This window comes from Dermacentor albipictus, chromosome 1 (genome assembly GCF_038994185.2).
Source record: "Dermacentor albipictus isolate Rhodes 1998 colony chromosome 1, USDA_Dalb.pri_finalv2, whole genome shotgun sequence".
Classification (NCBI taxonomy): domain Eukaryota; kingdom Metazoa; phylum Arthropoda; class Arachnida; order Ixodida; family Ixodidae; genus Dermacentor; species Dermacentor albipictus.
This window is the reverse complement of record NC_091821.1, coordinates 266,209,099-266,228,142: the sequence shown is the minus strand read 5'-3', so window position 1 is coordinate 266,228,142 and position 19,044 is coordinate 266,209,099. Positions and strand designations below refer to the sequence as shown.

The 19,044-nt window shown below is 43.2% G+C and overlaps 2 protein-coding genes across 12 annotated transcripts in view; one reads left to right on the top strand and one right to left on the bottom strand.

Moving 5' to 3' along the window:
- LOC135915636 (band 3 anion transport protein-like) overlaps positions 1–15,895 on the top strand; it is a 316,698-nt gene extending 300,803 nt beyond the window's left edge. For all 10 annotated transcript variants that reach the window (XM_065448767.2, XM_065448776.2, XM_065448789.1 and 7 more), the window contains 4 exons: positions 4,151–4,404; positions 12,136–12,305; positions 12,373–12,543; positions 14,321–15,895. In XM_065448767.2, coding sequence (XP_065304839.1) covers positions 4,151–4,404; positions 12,136–12,305; positions 12,373–12,543; positions 14,321–14,401 — 676 coding nt within the window. In that variant the 3' untranslated portion in view covers positions 14,402–15,895. The remainder of the gene's footprint in view (positions 1–4,150; positions 4,405–12,135; positions 12,306–12,372; positions 12,544–14,320) is intronic.
- Grasp65 (Golgi reassembly-stacking protein 2) overlaps positions 15,715–19,044 on the bottom strand; it is a 64,247-nt gene continuing 60,917 nt past the window's right edge. For both annotated transcript variants that reach the window (XM_065448828.1, XM_065448838.1), the window contains exon 10: positions 15,715–17,540. In XM_065448828.1, the coding sequence (XP_065304900.1) occupies positions 17,485–17,540 (56 nt within the window). In that variant the 3' untranslated portion in view covers positions 15,715–17,484. The remainder of the gene's footprint in view (positions 17,541–19,044) is intronic.

Below are 19,044 nucleotides of genomic sequence, written 5' to 3'. Positions count from 1 at the left end.
AAGCATGGCTCTCTATCTCCATGTTTTTAATTGAAGCGAGTGAATACCAACCTTGTTGCATGAAAAACAGACACTGAATTTATGGAATAATGCATTGTGGTTAAACCAACACATTTGACAAGGGCAAGTTATTTTCTCTGAAGTGACTGTCACTGCACTCATGGCAAGCCCTGTTCACATTTTTCCTTTACTAGACTAACTCTTTTTTAAGGTACAAACCATTCTTGCCCACAATAATCTTTATCACTTGCCACTCCTTCATACCATCTATTCTTGGCATTAACTGTCGTGCGATATTGACAGTTATTAGTAATTATGACACATTCATTAAAGAACAACTGTTTCTTTAATATCCATGCTTAAAGGGCCCCTCACCAGGTCTGGCCATTTTGAGCTGACAAGCACCATGCATACAATGCACGCTAACGATCACGTCTGCTAAGTATTACATTGCTACGCACCGCTAAAAGAGCTGAAATTTCAAACCGAATGCCATTTGCCCTTCTCTTCGCGGGTGCCACACTACAAGCTGGAGGGATAACTTATACGTGCTAGTGCGCCTAGGTACATGTGCCTTTGCTATGACATCGCTCTTAGTGACTCGTGACTTCGATAATTATTCAAGGCAACATCTGTTATTTGTGTAATCTGTTGCATAGATAGACGATTTAAGGTCTATCTATTTAAACCGAATGTCTTTATGCATTTGTTTTACTTTGCACCACAGAAAGAGAGATGTACTTCCATTTTGTCTGCTTGCTCCCATGGAACACGGTAGAAAATGGCATAGTTTTGGTTCCAGCGCGTATGACTACACGACGTGGGAGAGAGAGAGTGTGTGATTGTGAAGAGGAAGAGGCACCAATTTCTACTGTGTTCCGGCATGCGATCATGCTCTGTGATCCGCTTGTGTCTGTCTGCCTCGGTGTTCATGTAGCACTGACTTATACCGCTAGGCAGGTCTCCTCGTGCACAGTACACACAATCGTGCGCTGCGTGAAACAAGACAAACACAACTGCTCGCACGCGACACCGTCGGCAGAAGTGCGCCACGCAGCAAAAAAAGTGAGGAGAAAAAAAATGAAGGCGGGGCCCTTAACGTTTGTGTCACACAATCCTTGAGGTACGGTATGGCAGAACACATGGAAGGAATTTTGCTCGCACACGCTAGACGGGGCAAGTGGAGAGAGTGTCTCTCTTGGAAGTGGCACTCGCCTCCTGAAATCATGGGTTCACGGCACTGAGATATTTCCGTCTCGGCAATTAATGAGCCACTTTGAAAAATTCTTGCGGCTGAACGCTTTTAGAGGACACGTAACAACTTCCAGCGTAAAACCAAAATTTGCTATGTAGCCTGGTGAGGGGCCCTTTAATGAGCGTTTGGACATATAGTACACCCACACCACCTGTGCCCTTAGCCCTATACTGAGACAGCAGTTAAATCTGTCAAAACTGAGTTTCCTGTATCTGTCCATTTATCAGTTCAACCTTTCATTATGCTCACGACCATGGGCCTCTTTGATTATGCACTCCTGGACTATCTGCAAACCGCCTGCGATTTTCGGTCTGACTAGTCCTGACAGAAGAGCATGTCACAGTAGCATGATCCAGCTGTCGGAAATTGTTCGAGGTTTCGTTCGAAAGCATCATGACTGGAAGTCACTCTCCTGGCTGCCGTTGTTTGCTCTTGCCTACTCGTAGACAGCCCCCTACCAAGCGAATTCATTAGCGTGGCCTACAAAATGGTGTATTCTCTGAGGCCTCATCGCCAACACAGCCATAAAGTTTGATCACGTGACTGACAGACTCTTAAACACAACCATAAACGTGTTCATAGAGCGCAGTTTACGTTGCGCTCTTGCTTTTTGTGCCCCTTAAGTGCTCTAATTAAGCTAGCTCATTGCCTGCAAAATTTAAGTGGAATTCACGCGCGGCATAAGCAAAATCGTTGCCTTGCCACATCACTGTTCACACAAAAAGCACCCGCCGATATCCTCAAAGCTTGTGAGACTGTCTACTAAGGGCCCGACAAGAGTCTAGCACAGAGCGCACGTCCACTGTCTACTAATTCTTCATGTCAAAAAGCAAACGCTCGAACTTGGCAACAGAAGGGATCAACATATATGTCAGCAGTAATCGGCAAAGCACGGATTGTATACCACCCCTGCTACTGATGTGAAATAGCCACATGCAATATGATATGCTTCCTCGCACACCAGTTTCACTAACCTGAAAAGTGAAATCTACCTATTTGCTACGCATATAGCAATGAGCAGGACAGATTTCCAGAAACACATCAAGAAAAGCAAGCATGTGTGCTCGATCGCTCTGCTTCTCTCTTTAAAAAACACGAAGACTAAGCTGCAGCAATGAGACCGCTCATGAAAAACTCGCATGACGGTACACAAAGCATCGATGTAACACAAGTGATAGCTGAGTGCACTTTATTTGCCGTGTGGAACGTGCTAAGTACGCAGACGCACACAGCATCTTTCACAACATGGCGTTAAATGACGTGTACATCTTTTTAAGACGGCCATCGTCTGCTGGCTGCTTGTGCTTGTCCAAGCAAAAATCTGCTGACAGCTCCAAGAGTCCGCAGACAGTCCACGACTTCCGGTCCATGAAAAATGAATGCGATTCTGGCAGCTCTCAGACTGGCGGGCAGAGCTTCCAAAGCTGTTTGAGAAAATCGAATGCAGGACAGCAGTCCCAAGCAGTCCGGCACTGTCAGCGACTGATAATCAAAGAGGTCCCATGTCATTGTTATCATCAGGCCACCTCCTCAGCATCACCCTCACCGAAGGGAGAAGAAAAACAAATCTTTGCCAACCACCGCCACTAAGATTTGAACTCGTATCTTTGCAACAATGTGCACTTGGGAGCTGAACATGCTAAACATTGCACTAAGCATTGCACTGCCTTGGTGCTTGGTAATTCGTGCTGGGTATTGCGCAGTACAAAAATTCTGAGAATGGTGGTGTTTGTGTGTGTATTTCGACGGCCACAAGATGTAACACTGTAGTGGACAAGAGTGACGTGTGCATTACAAAGATAGAAAAAAATTGCACTGTCTGCTGCAAGAGCCTACTGCTGTCACAGTAAATGAGTTCAGAGCTGGAGCTATAGCTGAAGTCTGACGATATTATTTTATTATTGTGATAGGAATAATACTGAAACTCAAGATGCATTCATGCCGTAGCTTCAGTGCCACTGCTGCGATATCCTAATATCGACAGCGCATGCGCAGCCTGGACACTTTGGGCTGGAAGTCGCATAATCTCCCACAGGTGTGAGAGTGTGAGTGAGCCATGCGAGGGCATGGAGTTATGGTGAAAAAGCTGGTGTTTTGTTAGATATGGGCATTAAGTCTTCAATGGTTCTAGCTACATGGTATATTTGGCTGCAAAAACGACAGAAGTTAAGTGGATGCACCATTGTGCTCCAGTTATCCAGCTCAGTAGCAAAGTTGGGGCAGCATTCTACCTTCGCTGCTGGCGTGAGTGTTGTGCACATGCACACTAGCATTCCTGCTGATCAGCTGTGAGCATACGCTGCTCTGAGCAAAATAGACGGTAAACGTCAAGCTAAAATTGTCTTAATACTTCATTGAGCACTGACTAATGACAATGATTTTCCATCAGTGTCATCTCATCTACCATCAAGGCGCTCTACCTCTATTGCTTCTGGCAGTGCTCCACATCACGTCAGCCTTGTGCGACACCTGATGGCTGCCAGGGTGCTTCTGCTGTGCCACAGTAGTCGCCTGACATGCTGTGTAGTGCCAACGTGTCGCTCGTGCATATCCTTTGATCATCATCTAAGGAGATCATGTGCAATGCTAAACTTAGCTGTCACTGACACTGCTTTGCCCTTTAGGTGAAACTGCAACTTTATTATTTTTTAAATTCGGAGTGCTCTGTTTTACTTTCATTATGTACCTTTAATTTTTTTTTATTCTCATTTTCCCTTAATGAGTTGTACTTCATTCTATCAGGGCATGCCTACCTTGCGTCTGTTTGAATTTTGAATTGCATTCCCATGTGCTGTGTTCATTTTGTTGTCCTCATCATGCCCCCTAAGTAATGCTGATAAAGGATGTTTAGCGTATGTGAAGTTAAAGCTCGTAACTACCCTGCCTTTGGTGCAGGCTGATCCTGAGCAAGAAGGAGCGCAAGCTGCAAAAGGGCTCTGGCTTCCACCTGGACCTCCTGCTCATCTGCTACATGGAGCTGGGTTGTGCCATCATCGGTGCTCCTTGGATGTGTGCAGCCACAGTGCGCTCTGTGTCGCACCTTGCCTCACTCACTGTCATGAGCCGCACTCATGCACCTGGCGAGTCGCCACACATTATTGGTGTCAAGGAGCAGCGTGTTACCAACCTTATTGTGGCACTCCTTGTTGGTGGGTGCTGCTTCAGTGCAGTTTGTTTCTCTTGTTACTTGCTTATAATTCCAGCTTCATGGTGGCTGTAAATCATAAAACACCACTGCAGTTTTTTTTTTTTTAGCTTTAACTGCATACCTGAGTGTTTAATCTTTATGCTGAAAATTGTGCAGGCTTTTTATCTCTTGATTTACTCATGATTTTACACAGGATTATTGTGAATCTTATGCTTGTTTCTGCTATAATTGCCTTGAATGTTTCATAACATTGAGCGCTCATCAAAAAACTCTTAAAGGGCCCCTAAGCTGCTCATAGCATGAATATTTGTTTTATGCCTAAAGACCTGCATGTTCCAGATCACCTTTTATTGAACGTTCTTTGGGAAGAATTTTAGGGATTCAAGTAATATGTACAGAGTTTCGGCATTTTGAAGCGCTTCACCAAATAACATGTTCACTGTCACATTCTCTTCACGATGATACATGCTAGGCTTGTGCGAATATTCGATATTTTTGAATAGTTGAGTGAATAGTGCGCTATTCGATATTCGCTTCGAATATAATTTTGTTATTCGGAAATTTCGAAGTATTTGGCTCGAACGAATAGCCACACGCGGCAGGGAGAAAGTGTTTTCGGAAGTTTCGGTTTTGGATTCAGTAATACTTTTCCCAATCCACTCCAATCCAAACCAAGCCCGGAAAACAGAACTATACTCAGAACAAAGGCGTACAAAAACTCATCTCATTAGCATGGTGGTGTGGTCAATTGCATTTAGTGGGTGACCCTGTCTCTGCCGCGGCGGCATTTGATCAATCCCAGCCGCCTTGGACCACTCCAGAGAGCACATGGGGGACTTGCATGCAGCCAGCAATCCGATTTTGAACTTTTTTGTAAAGATTCCACCAGGAACCGAAGCTCGATGTCTTAAATGCAAGGCAGTCCTGAAGACCCCGACAAGTACGACAACAACCCTAGCAACGCATTTAAGGAGACACCCGGACTTGCACAAGAACTACCAAGAGAAGCGAGATGCATGCGAAAGGCCATCCAAGCTCAAGGGGGCAAGCAAAGCAAGTCATCAACAGTCATCCATAGCCGACAGTTTCAAGCCGAAAATAAATGCGTCAGCCCCAAAAGCTCAACAGATGACAAAAATGATAGCTCACTTCGTAGCTTGTGGTATGCACCCCTACAACATGGTCGAAGAACTGGGTTTTCTCGACATGAAGTTTACTATGCCGGATTAGGGCGTGCCGTCTCAGACAATGGTCTCGAGAGCCATTATTCCAGACCTCTATGCATCAAGCAAGGAGAAGGTGAAAAAGTAGCTCGGGGACATTTTTGCAAGCGGAGTGGAGTTGCTTTCAATCACAACTGATGGTTGGACATCGCCGGCAAATGACAGCTACGTTTGTGTAAGTTGTCACGTCATGGACAGTGACTTCGTGCAACACGTGCATGCATTGGCTTGCACAGAGATGACAGACTCTCACACTGCAGAAAATCTGGAGCTATTTATCACAGGTGTCATCGAGGAGTGGGAACTTCCAGCCCACAGTACTGTGCCGATCTTCGTCGTTACAGATAATGAAGGAACTTTACTTCTGCAGTAGTGCGGTCGTCCTGGAGTGGTGTGCAGTGTTTCGGACACACCCTTCAGTTGTGTGTCATTGATGCCAAAGAAGCGTCAAGGTTTTTGCAGCTCTGTGCTAAGGCCAGTGCGATTGTGGCTAGATAAAAACGGAGTGCCAAGTCCCGAGGACAGCTTCAGGAAATTCAGAGAAACATGCAGCTGGACCCTCTCGAGGCTATACAAGACGTCCCGACACGATGGAACAGTGAGCATGCCATGATGGCCAGGCTCGTGAAGCTCCATATGATCATCACCGTAGAACTTTCAGAATCTGACGCAGTTCCAAACATGAACGCAAGTGAGTGGAAACTTATGAATGCAGCAGTGCAAGTCTTGAAGCCACTTGACCATGCCACAACTAAACTGTCTGGGGACAGATATCCCATGCTGTTGCAAGTCATTCCCCGGTTGCAGTGTACCGCAGTGGTTGTGGCTGCTGAAAGACGCGCAAAGCAATGGGCATTCACTCTACTCACAATGGCAGCAGAAGAGACTGTGCCAGTTGATCAACGTGGTACAGCAACAAGTGAGAACAGCACCTGCTCTACAGACCCATCAGGGTACTCTGTGTAGAGTGCTTTTACACACTTCATTTCATGTGCACATCATCAGTCAGGCCATACAATCTCGGATGAGGTTGCTGGGTACTTGAAGGCCCCCGTTCTTTCCCGATCTGAAGACCCCCTTGTGTGGTGGAAAAGCAAGGGCTGCCACCTTTACCCAACCCTGGTTGCAGCTGCCCATAGGTATCTTTCGATACCATCCACCCAGACAAGAAGTGAAAGGCTTTTTTCGACTGCAGGAGCCGTTGTAAGCTGCAGAAGGGAGCACCTCAAACCCCAGCCTGTGGAACGGCTAGTGTTTTTATACGAAAATTTGTTGATTTTCGTAAATAATCAAGTTGTTTACTTTCCTTGAATAAATCCCAGACCATAGCCTTCTGCCATTTTTTTTTCTTTACTTGCTACTATTAGAAGTATTCGCTTCGAAATTATTCGAGAAGAATTACTATTCGCTTCGAACCAAAAAAGCAGTATTCACACAAGCCTAATACATGCCCTTACACAACATAGCTGCCAATTACTGAATTAGAGTGCTTAGCCCATGTGAGCACCTGTTCTAGCATGCAGTTAGAATATTTACTGTATTAGCTTCCGATTGCAATGAATTCACGATAGACACTGTGTCATCTTGCTTTCCACAAGCACTTCATGCAGAATAAGTGACCATGGGACACATGGAGGGCAGGAAAGTAAGTCATAGCTGGGGTGGATGGTGTGAATTAAGTCAAACCACCAAATGCCATGATGAACAACCTTGAGGGAGCGTCTGCTGTACTGTGCCGAGGACAGGGAATGCAGACCTCCACCATACGTTACATAGAAAGAGGCATAGGAACGACTATATGCAGGTGTATCTACAAGTGCATATGCATGTAGCACTGCCCAGAACAAACAGTTCACGTAAGGTTACATCGATGCCGTCCTCATCCTCTTTTCAAATATGATAGACCTGCTCTTGGTCAATAGGAATAACTGTTTCGTAGCAATATGAGCGTGCCTGCTCAAGATAACCTCCTTGATAAAGTGTGGAAGCAGTGCCACAAGTGCTCACTGGTTAGATTATTTTTTTCACCAAGAATGAAAGCAAGCACTATTGTCTGCTAGTCAGACAGTGTAACTTATGTCAGCTTGAAAGTTGAAACTGCTCGTGTGTGTTCATTTTGCTTTGCTACATTTAATGTTGCTAAAAAGTTTTAAGAGATACCGTATTTATTCGAATCTAGGCCGATAGTTTTTTTCAAATAATCATATTCCAAACTCTAGGGTCGGCTTAGATTCGAGGATTTTAAAAAACACGCCAGTTTTTCATTGAAACTGCTAAATATGGTGCATAGCTAGCGCCATCTGGAAAAGTCAGTATCGCAGCCGCTACTAGCTGTGCCAGTAGCCAACCGTACACAAGCGAGGTCATCATTTTGACCTGTGTCGTGTCAGCCGTATCGGTGTGCAGCGTGGTGTTATTGCGGTGGCACCAAGCAGGAGATGCCACTACAGTGCCACTAAAGTTGTGATAGCCGCAGAGGCATCGTCGAACCTTCAAGCCGAGCGGGACTTCGACATCGACGAGAAAAATGTCCATCGTTAGACGGGAGAACGACAGCATCCTTTTGCTTGCGCCGCAACGAGGATGGCATTTAGCGGACCAAAGAAAGGTTGTCACCATGAAGTGGAGACAGTTTTGGCCGACTTTGTTCGGACACAGAGAGCAACTGCTCTTCCATTGACAACAGAAGTGCTCCAAACGAAAGCTAGGGAACTTTCGCGGGAGTGAGGCCTAATGCCAAAGGATTTCAAAGCCAGCCGGGGCTGGCTTCAGAAATTCATGAAGCGCTTCTGCTTCAGCCTCCGATGTCACACTTCAATCACCCAGAAGCTGCCAAACGATTTCGAAGAAAAGCTGATAGCTTTTCAGCGCTACAGGCTGCGAAAGAGAGAAGCGGCAGGCTACAAGCTTGGGCAAATTGGACAGCGACTAGACGGCTGTGTATTTTGATATGCCAGTGGCATACACCATGAATCAAAAGGGTGCCAAGGAGGTGAAGGTGCGCTCTGCGGGCTACGAAAAGCAGCGCGCAACTGTGATGCTGTGCTGCACAGCTGATGGACATAAACTTCCTCCTTATATGATATCTAAAAGGAAGACACTGCCTGCTCGAGAAACTTTCCCAAGAAATGTCATTGTGCGGGCAAATGAGAACAGGTGGATGACGGGTGCGATGGTGGAAGAGTGGGTTAAGATTGTGTGGCGATGGCGTCCACGAGCTCTTTTGACAAAGAACTCGCTCCTTGTTATCGACTCTTGCCGTGGGCACTTGACCGACAACGTGAAGGGTGTGCTCGCCCAAGCGAACACGGACCTCGCTGTCATACCGGGCGGCATGACGGGCCAGTTGCAATCACTTGATGTCTGCATCAACAAACCTTTCAAGGATCATCTGCGGAAATATTACACGGACTGGTTGACTGACGATGACCACATGCTAACGGCAACGGGCCGCGTCAAACGTGCATCGCTATCGCAGCTGGTGGGCTGGGTAGCTGCAACGTGGGACGACATCCCAGGTACTTCGATCGTGCGCGCCTTTAAAAAGTGCAGCATACCTAATGCGCTTGATGGTACCAAATATAGTGCACTGTTTGAAGCTTACAGTGACAAGAAACACAGCGACGAGTCTAGCAGCAATGACGACGTTGAATGAGGTCTGCACGTTCAGATTCAATAAATGCTGTTTGCATTTTGTGAATGCTGTCCTCGCTTTTTTGTTCGGCCTACATTTGAGGTAATATATATATATTTCTTTTTGTTGGCTTCGGACTTTAGGGGGTCGGCCTAGATTCGAGTAAATACGGTACGCTAGGTTTACATTTATTCACCTGATACGCTGCAATGATTGACCAAATGCCCTGAAAAAATTGATTGTCACTGAAATAAAATTGATGTCGCATCATGTGTCCCAAGCAGAATGGGGCCATTAATGAAGAAAGTGCAGGCTTTTTCCTCTTTTTAATGTGATTATGAAAAAAGTGCTGGCTTTTTCTTCTTTTTAATGCGATCAGCACTCTTTCAGAACTTCACTCAGATTGCAGTAAGCTTGTCTGTCTGTTCGTTTCTGCCTAACCTCATCTTGCCAACTTGGCTCGCTGGGTAGTCTATGGTCTAATGGGTTAGGCATTGTCCTGCTGTGCTGAGGGAACTGAGTTCAAAACTTGCCGCTGGACCAACTTTGGTCACTGGTTATGTGCCAAGGGTATGTGCCCCTCTTCAATGAACCTCCTTTACGCCACCTTGGAACACAAGTAATGCGTGGACTTAATGGTGGGGTTCCTAGATAGCATATTGTGCCTCGAGGACAGCGCAAGAGGGGCCTGGCTGCAGTACACTCCTCATACATGACGCGGTTCAGTGGTGGCAATCAGTGTGGTGCTACATTGCTTCAATGTTGATCACAGTAACATTGACAGTCATCCTGAGAGGGTTTCTGCCAGGTCTTTTTTTTTTTCTCTCTTTCTTAATGGGCTCTTTGCAGTGCAAAGAGATGCAGTATTCGACACAAATCATTACAACCATGCGCTCTACATGCTGTGCTTGTTGAACCAAAACTCATCTTGTTTAATTCCTTAAATGTTTTATTAGTTTGAGCAAAAGTGGCCTCCCTCATTCTGCTTCTTTTTTTTTTTGTCTTAATTGCAAACTTCACTCCATTGAAAAGTCTTCTAAAGCTTTTTCATATTTGTTTCATGTTTTAAGCATAAAGACTAAATTTTACTTCTTCTCTATGCAATATATTGACATGTGTACATGCTTATCTTTTATCATGTGACCGCGTTTCACAGTCTAACAAATGCTATCACTCAGCGCAGGGCACGCCAGCATGTATTGGAAGTTTCTGGAATGTTATCGATGGTTCCATCTGCTGTCTGTGGTCACCGAACCTTGTGTGATCTGATTTGCGTGTATGCACGACGTGAATTGTATAGTACTTTCTGGAAGACACGCAGGCACCAGTGATTTCTCTGGAACCTTCTGTGACTCATGCATAAAAAAGCCAACGCGCTTGACCCGTTGATCAGATCTTCGTCGATCGCCGACTGTGTTCGCCGCTATCGTCGTTCTTCAAGTGTAGCCCGATTTTGAGGGCATAGGTTCACCCAACAAAACGCTAGTTTCATCATTCACAGTATTGCTGCTTTCTTCACCGTCACTACTATGCAACAATATGTGCACTTGTCATTGCTACAAACGGTACAATTAGAAACGAGAAAAAATGCTTCCCTCGAAGAACAAAACTCTAGTGCATCGCTTTCATGGTCACAGTTGAGCAGCAGCTTTCTTTTGCATGCGAGCTCTCAGGGACAGACACCATTGTAAAGTCTGCCAAAAGGTGCAAAAAAGCATGCGATTCCAAAAATGTAGTCTTTTATTGCTGACAAAGCACTGTAGAAACAAAGACTGCAATAAGCACACCCTGGGTGAGCTCGTGAGCTCAGCTTATGGATGAACTTGCGTCAAAGCATTTTTCTCGCTGCACCTCACAATGCATTCAAGAAATTTATTTTATATGTCAGACTCAAATTTTTTGCTTCAAAAGCCATCAAACTGGTTCCTTGTGAAGGGAAATGTCGGATTGCCCAGATGACTGATATTTTATCATGGCACTCTGTTGTTTCACTGTGCAATTGTAGTAATTAAGCACTGTACTTACTAACTATGCGTTCAAACAAGACAGAAATTCAGAGGCAGAGGAGGCTTGAAGTAATTTAAACAGTTGAACAAGGAATGTCACTGGAGCTACAGTCCTTGTTCAGCCACTCTTGGGTAACTACTTAGTGTGATAGGAACATACCGTGTGTCCCAGCTAACATTAGCCATTCTGTCTAATGAAAAAAAAAATTGGAAAGCAAGGTGCACTATACAATTATAACACCTACAGGGTTCAGTTGCCAGAGGTCAGACGACTGAACACCATAGGTCTTAAAATCGTATCCTGCACCTTCTTCTTTTAAAATAATTTTTCCTTTGTGAACAGCTCAGTGAACCTTAGCTTGAACACCCTATATAAGAACATCTAGTATAACTTACCAACTTATGCTGAAAATGATGTACCCAAGAAGTGCAGCCCTAGAGATTTTGTTGTTTGGTTTTATCCAACCAATTATGTGCAGTCCTATCAAGCTTCCAGCTTGTGTTAATGTGATTTAATCTGTAGTGTTATCTTAGTGGCTATTGCATTCTGCCACTTTATGCAAGGTCACAAGTTTAATTCTTGGCTGCAGTGGTCACATTCTTGTAGGGAGTAAATGCAAAAAAATGCCTATGTACAGAGATGTTGGAGAATATTAAAAAACGCCAGGCGATCAGAGTTAACTGAACCCCTTCAGTACAGGCATCCTTCACAGCTGGCCATCCACCTTTGGGACACAAAATTCCACTGACTATTAGCTACTGCAAATTCATTACTGCTTCTAATGTGGCTATGACATTTGTGTATACGTGCTTTATGGAGAGTTTAATAAGAAGCCATTTTTACATTCTCTCTTCTTTCTCCATCCCAGGGTTGTCAGTCTTCATGAGCCCTTTGTTGCGAGAAGTTCCTGTTGCTGTGCTATTTGGAGTTTTTCTCTACATGGGGATCACTTCTATGATTGGAATACAACTATTTGAGCGAATTATTCTTTTCTTCAAGCCAACAAAGCACTTCCCAGGTGTGCCTTATGCACAAAAGGTACACCCATCGCCTTACTATTAGTGTCTGAACAAATATTTATGTTGCTTTTTTTCCTGCTTGCTAGGTGAAAGCTACAAAGATGCACCTTTACACTCTTCTGCAAGTGGTCTGCCTTATTGTACTTTGGGCAGTCAAGTCATCTTCACTGGCCTTGGCTTTCCCTTTTGTGCTGCTGCTTATGATTCCATTGCGGCTTCAGCTCAAGTACATTTTCACTGAAAAGGAACTGCAATGTGTGAGATGTCTTTTTTATACACCTTCATTGTCTTAATCACTGGGAATTGCACTGCTATTGGTTAAAGGGCACCTTCATTTCTGTATTGACACAAATTATATTGGAGTAATAAAATTGGGCAGATAATTTGATTTTGTTCCATTCAGATGGAAAAAAATCAGATGGAAACAGTGACGATTCTAAAACAAAACACTGTAGTGTATTTGAACTGCTGAGGACAATTGCTGCATTCTTCTTTATTTTGCAGTCTTTAGCCAACTGAGTGAATTGTTGAACCATCTGGAGTCTTCAAAATGTTCAAGTGATGAATCAAGCTAGCTTATTTTGTGCAACCAATTAGCAGTTCATTACATTAATATAGCAAGCACTAGCACTAAGTTCATAAGAGCAAAAGGGGGCAATGCTGGCGATACTGTTATGATGCCCTTTGCATCTTTGCGTTTTTGTGTGTGCACGCTGAGCAACTACAGAGTATGTTTTCCGTAAAACTGGACAAAGGCTGAAATATCAATATTAGTTGAAAGGCAGCAACCAGTCAGCATGGCGCATTGCTTGTAAAGAGTTTTCGAACAAATTGGTGCTGTACCCTGAATGGTGTCTTACAAAGAGGCATTTAACTCTTTGACGGTCAATGACTTAAATATACGGCAGCGCGAACAAGTCCAAAAATGGTTGATGCCGTATGTTTACGGCGCCGTCTGTACGTTTGAAAAGCGCACCAATTTCCTAACTTTGTCTTTTCTGTCATGTGCTGCCACTATGGGGGGATACAGGGAATTTTTTTCACACGCCTCCCTCTCTCGGTTTTCATTGCATGGTTTGTTTTAGCGCTAGTTTCCTCCTGCGCGTCTATATACTACCGCTCGCGCGCGCGTTGGCACGCACGCGCGCGGGCGGGCGGCTGTTTGGATTTTGTTTCGCAGGCGGTTTCAGCTTTTTGCGCTTGCAAAACTGATAGCTATCTCGTTACTAATCGCTCAAAGGGCGACCGCTTGTTTCTCGCTCGTTTAGTGCTCATACAGGTGCGCATAGGAAGGATGCCACCGTGCATGCTTTTCCGTTTCTCTTTTCTTTTAAGACTCGCGAAAACTAATTGCCCTAGCTGGTTGGCGATAAGATGAAGATTAGCGGAAGTTTGTCACACGTGTTGCTTTTTTTTGATGGGCACAGAACCAAACAGTTTTCTTGAGTGCGCGCACCTATGCAGTTCGATTACGCTATGGACGTACGTATTAGTGTAAGAGCAGGAACATTTGAGACTTGCGAAATATTCTCGTGTGCGGATTTTCAAAGCCTTGAACTATGCGCATGAAAATGCATCAAATTTTTAGTTCTGATAAGTTTAGTTCCTTTTTTATTGTTGTTATTCATGAGTGAAGAGTGCATATATACCAACGCAAAAGATTTTTTTCTCACTCAATGGTCACCCTAAAAAAATTGGGGTAAATTTTTTTCAAAATAAGTCCCTAAGAAGAATTGGAATGCCTCAAGAGATGCCTCAACATAGCTTTTGCCAGCCCCGAATCTACGCAGCCTAACAAAGGCATTATGCAGATAATAAGTGCGGCCTTACAGTGAGCACAGAACTGCCAAGTGTCTTATTACATGCACATGTGCTAGAATAGTTTTTCTCATTTGACTGCCTCAAGATATTTTAAAATCGCATGTATGCATTGAAAGGTTGCTGCAAGCGAACACATGTAGCAACCATCTTCAAGGAACCAACGCTTCCTTGTACTGCCACCATCTGATACACATTTTCAAATTTTTTTTGCAGCTGGATGGTGAAGATGTGAACCTCCAGTCCGATGAGGAAGATGATCCAGACTTTTATCAGCAGACATTGCTGCCTAGTTAATGCTGTTTTTTTTTTCTTCAGCAAATATTTTTACCGTTTCAGTTATTTGCATGACATGCGCCATCTCTTCATAGCCTTGTACATAAACACACGGAGTAGCTTCCAATTAACCCATGTACCATAGCTCAAAGAGCCTACGATCTGATCGGTGTTCCAAGAACTCTACTCTGATAATACCTTCTGTTGTCACTTGTTGAGCGTTAATATGCCATACTCATGCAGAGGCCCGTTACTTTGTTTTCTGTTTATATGTTCTGCATAGTCTGTTTTCTTCAATGCCAGTATAGTGCTGTGGAATCTAATCGAAGTGCCATGGTGTCTATAATTTAGTCCATTTGCCTGGCAGGAAGCAACTGCCTCCTGCAATTTGATATATATATATATATATATATATATATACACACACACCACACGTCATATATACCGTCATGTGGAAAAAATCCTGGTGGTGATAATTGTCACAGTACTTGACGAAATATATATTATATACATAGTGTATTGTTGCCTTGTATTGGAAGTTATTTTAGTATATACAATGGTAATGTTTAACCAACGGCTGAATATATTGTATTAGCTCTCTTGCTCGTTCATGATGCAGAGGCCTTGTTATCAGTTTTTCTCGCATCGCTGTTACCTGTGAAACATGTTGCAGTGAACTTGTGCCGCCTTTTTGTGATTACGCATGGAAAGAAGAAAAGGGCTGATCAAGCTTTGTTCAGCATATTGTCTCCCGATGTACGTACACAAGAACTTAATATATACACATACAATAACATTGTAACGATATGAAATTCTAGCGAAATATAGTTTCAATGGTCCAACCTATGTGGACCAAAATTATTCCAAAACGCTAAGACCACAATTTTTTATGCCCCAAGCTCCAGAAGCGATCATGAATTCTTCATGGTGGAGACTTAACAGAATCTAATGGTGCAAGCAGCATTTACAGGGTCCTAACAGCATGAAGCAGTACTGTCAAACAATGGTGGATGCTAAAGTTTGTTAGGGCATTTACAAGCTGTTGCAGCTAGTGCTGAAGTTGGCTACAAAGACAGCTCATGCAAACACATTTTGTAGTTGCCGCTTTAGGATGCTGCTTTCATTTCTTGACAGTGGGCAAGCGAGGCTAGGTTCTTACATTGCTCAAATAGACACACCTGTAGGCAGAGACAACCTCGGTCTGAAGCTGCTACGGCCTTTGCAGACTGGAATGCTCTTGCTACAATCTGGTAGATGTGGTTGTTATGAGGACTCATTATTCTTTAACTTGTGCAACAAGGACAAGCTATGATATGCAAGCATATATGGCACAGTTCATGTTTGAAAGCATTTATTTCCAGTTGCACATCAGGCACATTATTATTAGAAAATAGAAACAGCACAGAATTTTTTTTTTTTTTTGGAATGGTGACAATGTACATTGCCTTCACCACTTATAATTTAAAACATTTGATGTACCATGGTTATAAAAAAGATTTTTGCTTTTGTGGAGAACTACTCCTAGTTGGAAGATTCATTACCTGCCATTGCTGTTTTGCAATGCACCTGTAAAGCTCTCCTGCTTCAGACTTATGCCAGTCTGTTTTCCAATTGCATTATGCTTGGTGGATGTTCATAAAAGCTGGCACTGCTTTACTTATGCAGTGCAACACTTTGCTACATCATGAATGCAATGTTGATATTTAACTATTTTTGCATTGTTTTAATAAATATATTACATTACAAACATTTGTCCCCAACTCACTCATCCCTTATGGCTTTTGACATTTTCTATAGTCTCATACTGAACATTTCAGACAGACCACAACTGTATCCATGAACAATGCCAGGCTTTTCTGCTTCCTTAAATAGCTGCTGAATATGTGAAGTCCCAATCATTCTTTCAAATACTGATTTTCACAGCACGCACCATCAGCCCAGTGTAGCAGTGATGCTGTTATGCCATCTTCTGGTGCCACTGAATAGGTCCTTCCCCACTAGATACTTCTTTGTGGAGTCTGCATGGCATAAGCCGAGGTACAAGGGGATTGCCCACTCACTTCCATGGGAATGTATCCTCCACCTTTCCCAATTCCTGGTTACTCTTATTCTATGTCAGATTTAAAGAAACAATGAGACAGAACATGCTGTGCAGCAGATGGCTCGATGCACTAAACTTTAAATAATTTAGCATGGTGTGTGTACAAGATTCCATGTCAATGCCCTTAGATGGTCACCTATAGAATTTCAAACTGAGCTGTGCATGAAATACACATCACCCAGACATCTCTCTAAATGCAACTTACTTGCCAGACAGCTAGCTGTATCATTGCAACTAAAAATGTGTGTAAACAAACTGAAAATAGAACCAATGAGAACTATGGGAGTGAATTGTACAAATTTTGCATTTCAGCCACTGAAGTTCCTAAATATAGGGCAACACTGGTGCAAAAAAGCCCATATTTATGTGCAAGTTTAGCATACGTGTAATTTTCCGCAACTCGGTACACATTTCCAGCAATCAAAAGGAACAGTGTTCAGTGCAGAGTGAAAGAAAGTATTCAAATTGGGAGCCCAGACTGCCATATGCTTCCAGAAAAACTGTATGGTGAAAAAAATAAAAAAAATATGGAATTGCAAGCCTCTTCATAACATTGTTTGAAATTCCTATGCAGCCATACTAAAATACTTCGGGCAGCATTATCACCACCTGGTAAGAAGGTGTACACTACTCCAAGGGGGAGAAGTTCGTAGCAATGATGGCCATCTTTTCAAAAAATGCACAATATTCCTATTTTTTTATTTTTTCCTCTCTTGTGCTGCAAAACTGCTACACCATCTCCCAGAAACACTTTTTCACCTATGGCCGCCACAAAAGGGAAGAGATTCAGCAACTCAACAGGATGACTAACTGCTTTTCCCAGAATAATGCGACAGACCAGCCAAAGCAACAGTGTCCATTCATTGCCGGAAGGGTGTCCACAGTTTGGCCAAGACATTCCCATTTGTTTTCCTCCCTCAGTGAATAGACTTTTTCCATCACACTGCACATTCCTAGAGGGTACTGTAGTGCGGGAACATGTCTTCAATGCCAAGCAAATGCTTCAGAGATGCTGCGGTGCTGCCATTGGGGACTTTGCAGAGGCTTCTTCACGAATTCCTGAAAATTTCAGACATAATAATGCAAAATGTACTGCTTACACTACATATGCTGTCATAGAATAAAGGTATTTTAATCACAAATTTACAACTCAAAAGCCTTTGCATAGCACTAGCTTTGGTATTCAGCATTTCTTTGTACATGAACATTTCAGCCTGCTGGTCAATAACAGCTCCGACTTCTTTCGACAGATTTCTGATACTGTTTATAGTCTGGAGCCTCCTCTTCTAACACATATAATTACAATTTTGGTTGAAAGAGTGTCCAGCAATTTTAAACAAACTGCCAAATTAATAGAAGCACATTACGCATTTTCTTTTAAAAGCCTAAAATTGTGTCCTTGCTCCCCTTTTAAAAAAGTATGAAGTGGCATATTGTAACAAAATTCTCACAGATGTCACTCAATGCCATAAGGTCAATACCACAAGGCTCCACCCACGCCTTGTGCAAAGGTATTCTGGCACATGCTACTGCATTCATTTAGACGTGCTATGCGATTGCTATTTTTACTAGCAGTAGTCTACCAGGGCAGTGAGCTGTGTAGTGTAGTTACGTGTCCAAGGTAATAAGAAGATACAGTACTATTTGTTTTGGTATTCTACTGGTGCATGAAAAAAAAATGGTCATTTTGGTTTTAGCATACGGTAAGTCTTTCAGCTTTACCCTGGTCACCATTTTTATCAGAAAAAAAGGAAAACCTATCTTAGAATCATTTGCGCCAAGTTTAAGACTACAAAGTTTTTGCATTTTTGCCTGTGTTAAAGTGAAATTGGTACATAACCTTGCACAGAAGACTTTGTGCTGCAAACAAATTTTGCTGTGCAGGAACAACGTCAGTCAAGGACATTTTGATACTAATTTAGTTACAATGGGAGCAAATGCTGTTCCTTGTGTGATAGTTAAAAGGTGTGTGCAAGGATAGTGCACAGGCAATTTCAGCACAAAGCAGAAAAATGTCCTTGCCACCAAAATTTAGTCTTCAGCTGCTTAATTGCTAACAAAGCTCATGTTCTCTGGCCATTGTTTGGCATTTTAAGGCAGATAAAGGGGGGAGCATTCTTTCCCTTCCCTCCCCTTTTTTTAAGCTGGTTCAAATGTGTTTTGGTTTGCCATGAACAATCAAGGGATTAAAGGCAACCAATAAAAAAAAAGAAAACTAAATGCAAAGGTTCCACAAAATATGGATGACGACACAGTCATGGCATTTGTTAATTTTAATTTTGGGCACAATGACAAATTCTAGTCAATAAACACAGGGAAGATTTGCCGAGTGGAACGTACAATTCCAGGATACGCACTTTCTGCTCATGGCAGTAGCTGCTAGTGCTTTTAGTGCTGGGAAGTCGACTGAATTTCAGCTTTCTTGCATTAATTTGACCCAGACAGGACTGATGAAGCTGACTCTGGCAGGTCAAATTTAACAAGCTGGAGAAAAACTGTCAAAACACACAGCTGATTTCCCCTATTGTAAACACGTCTGAATCAAATGCACACCCATTTTTGT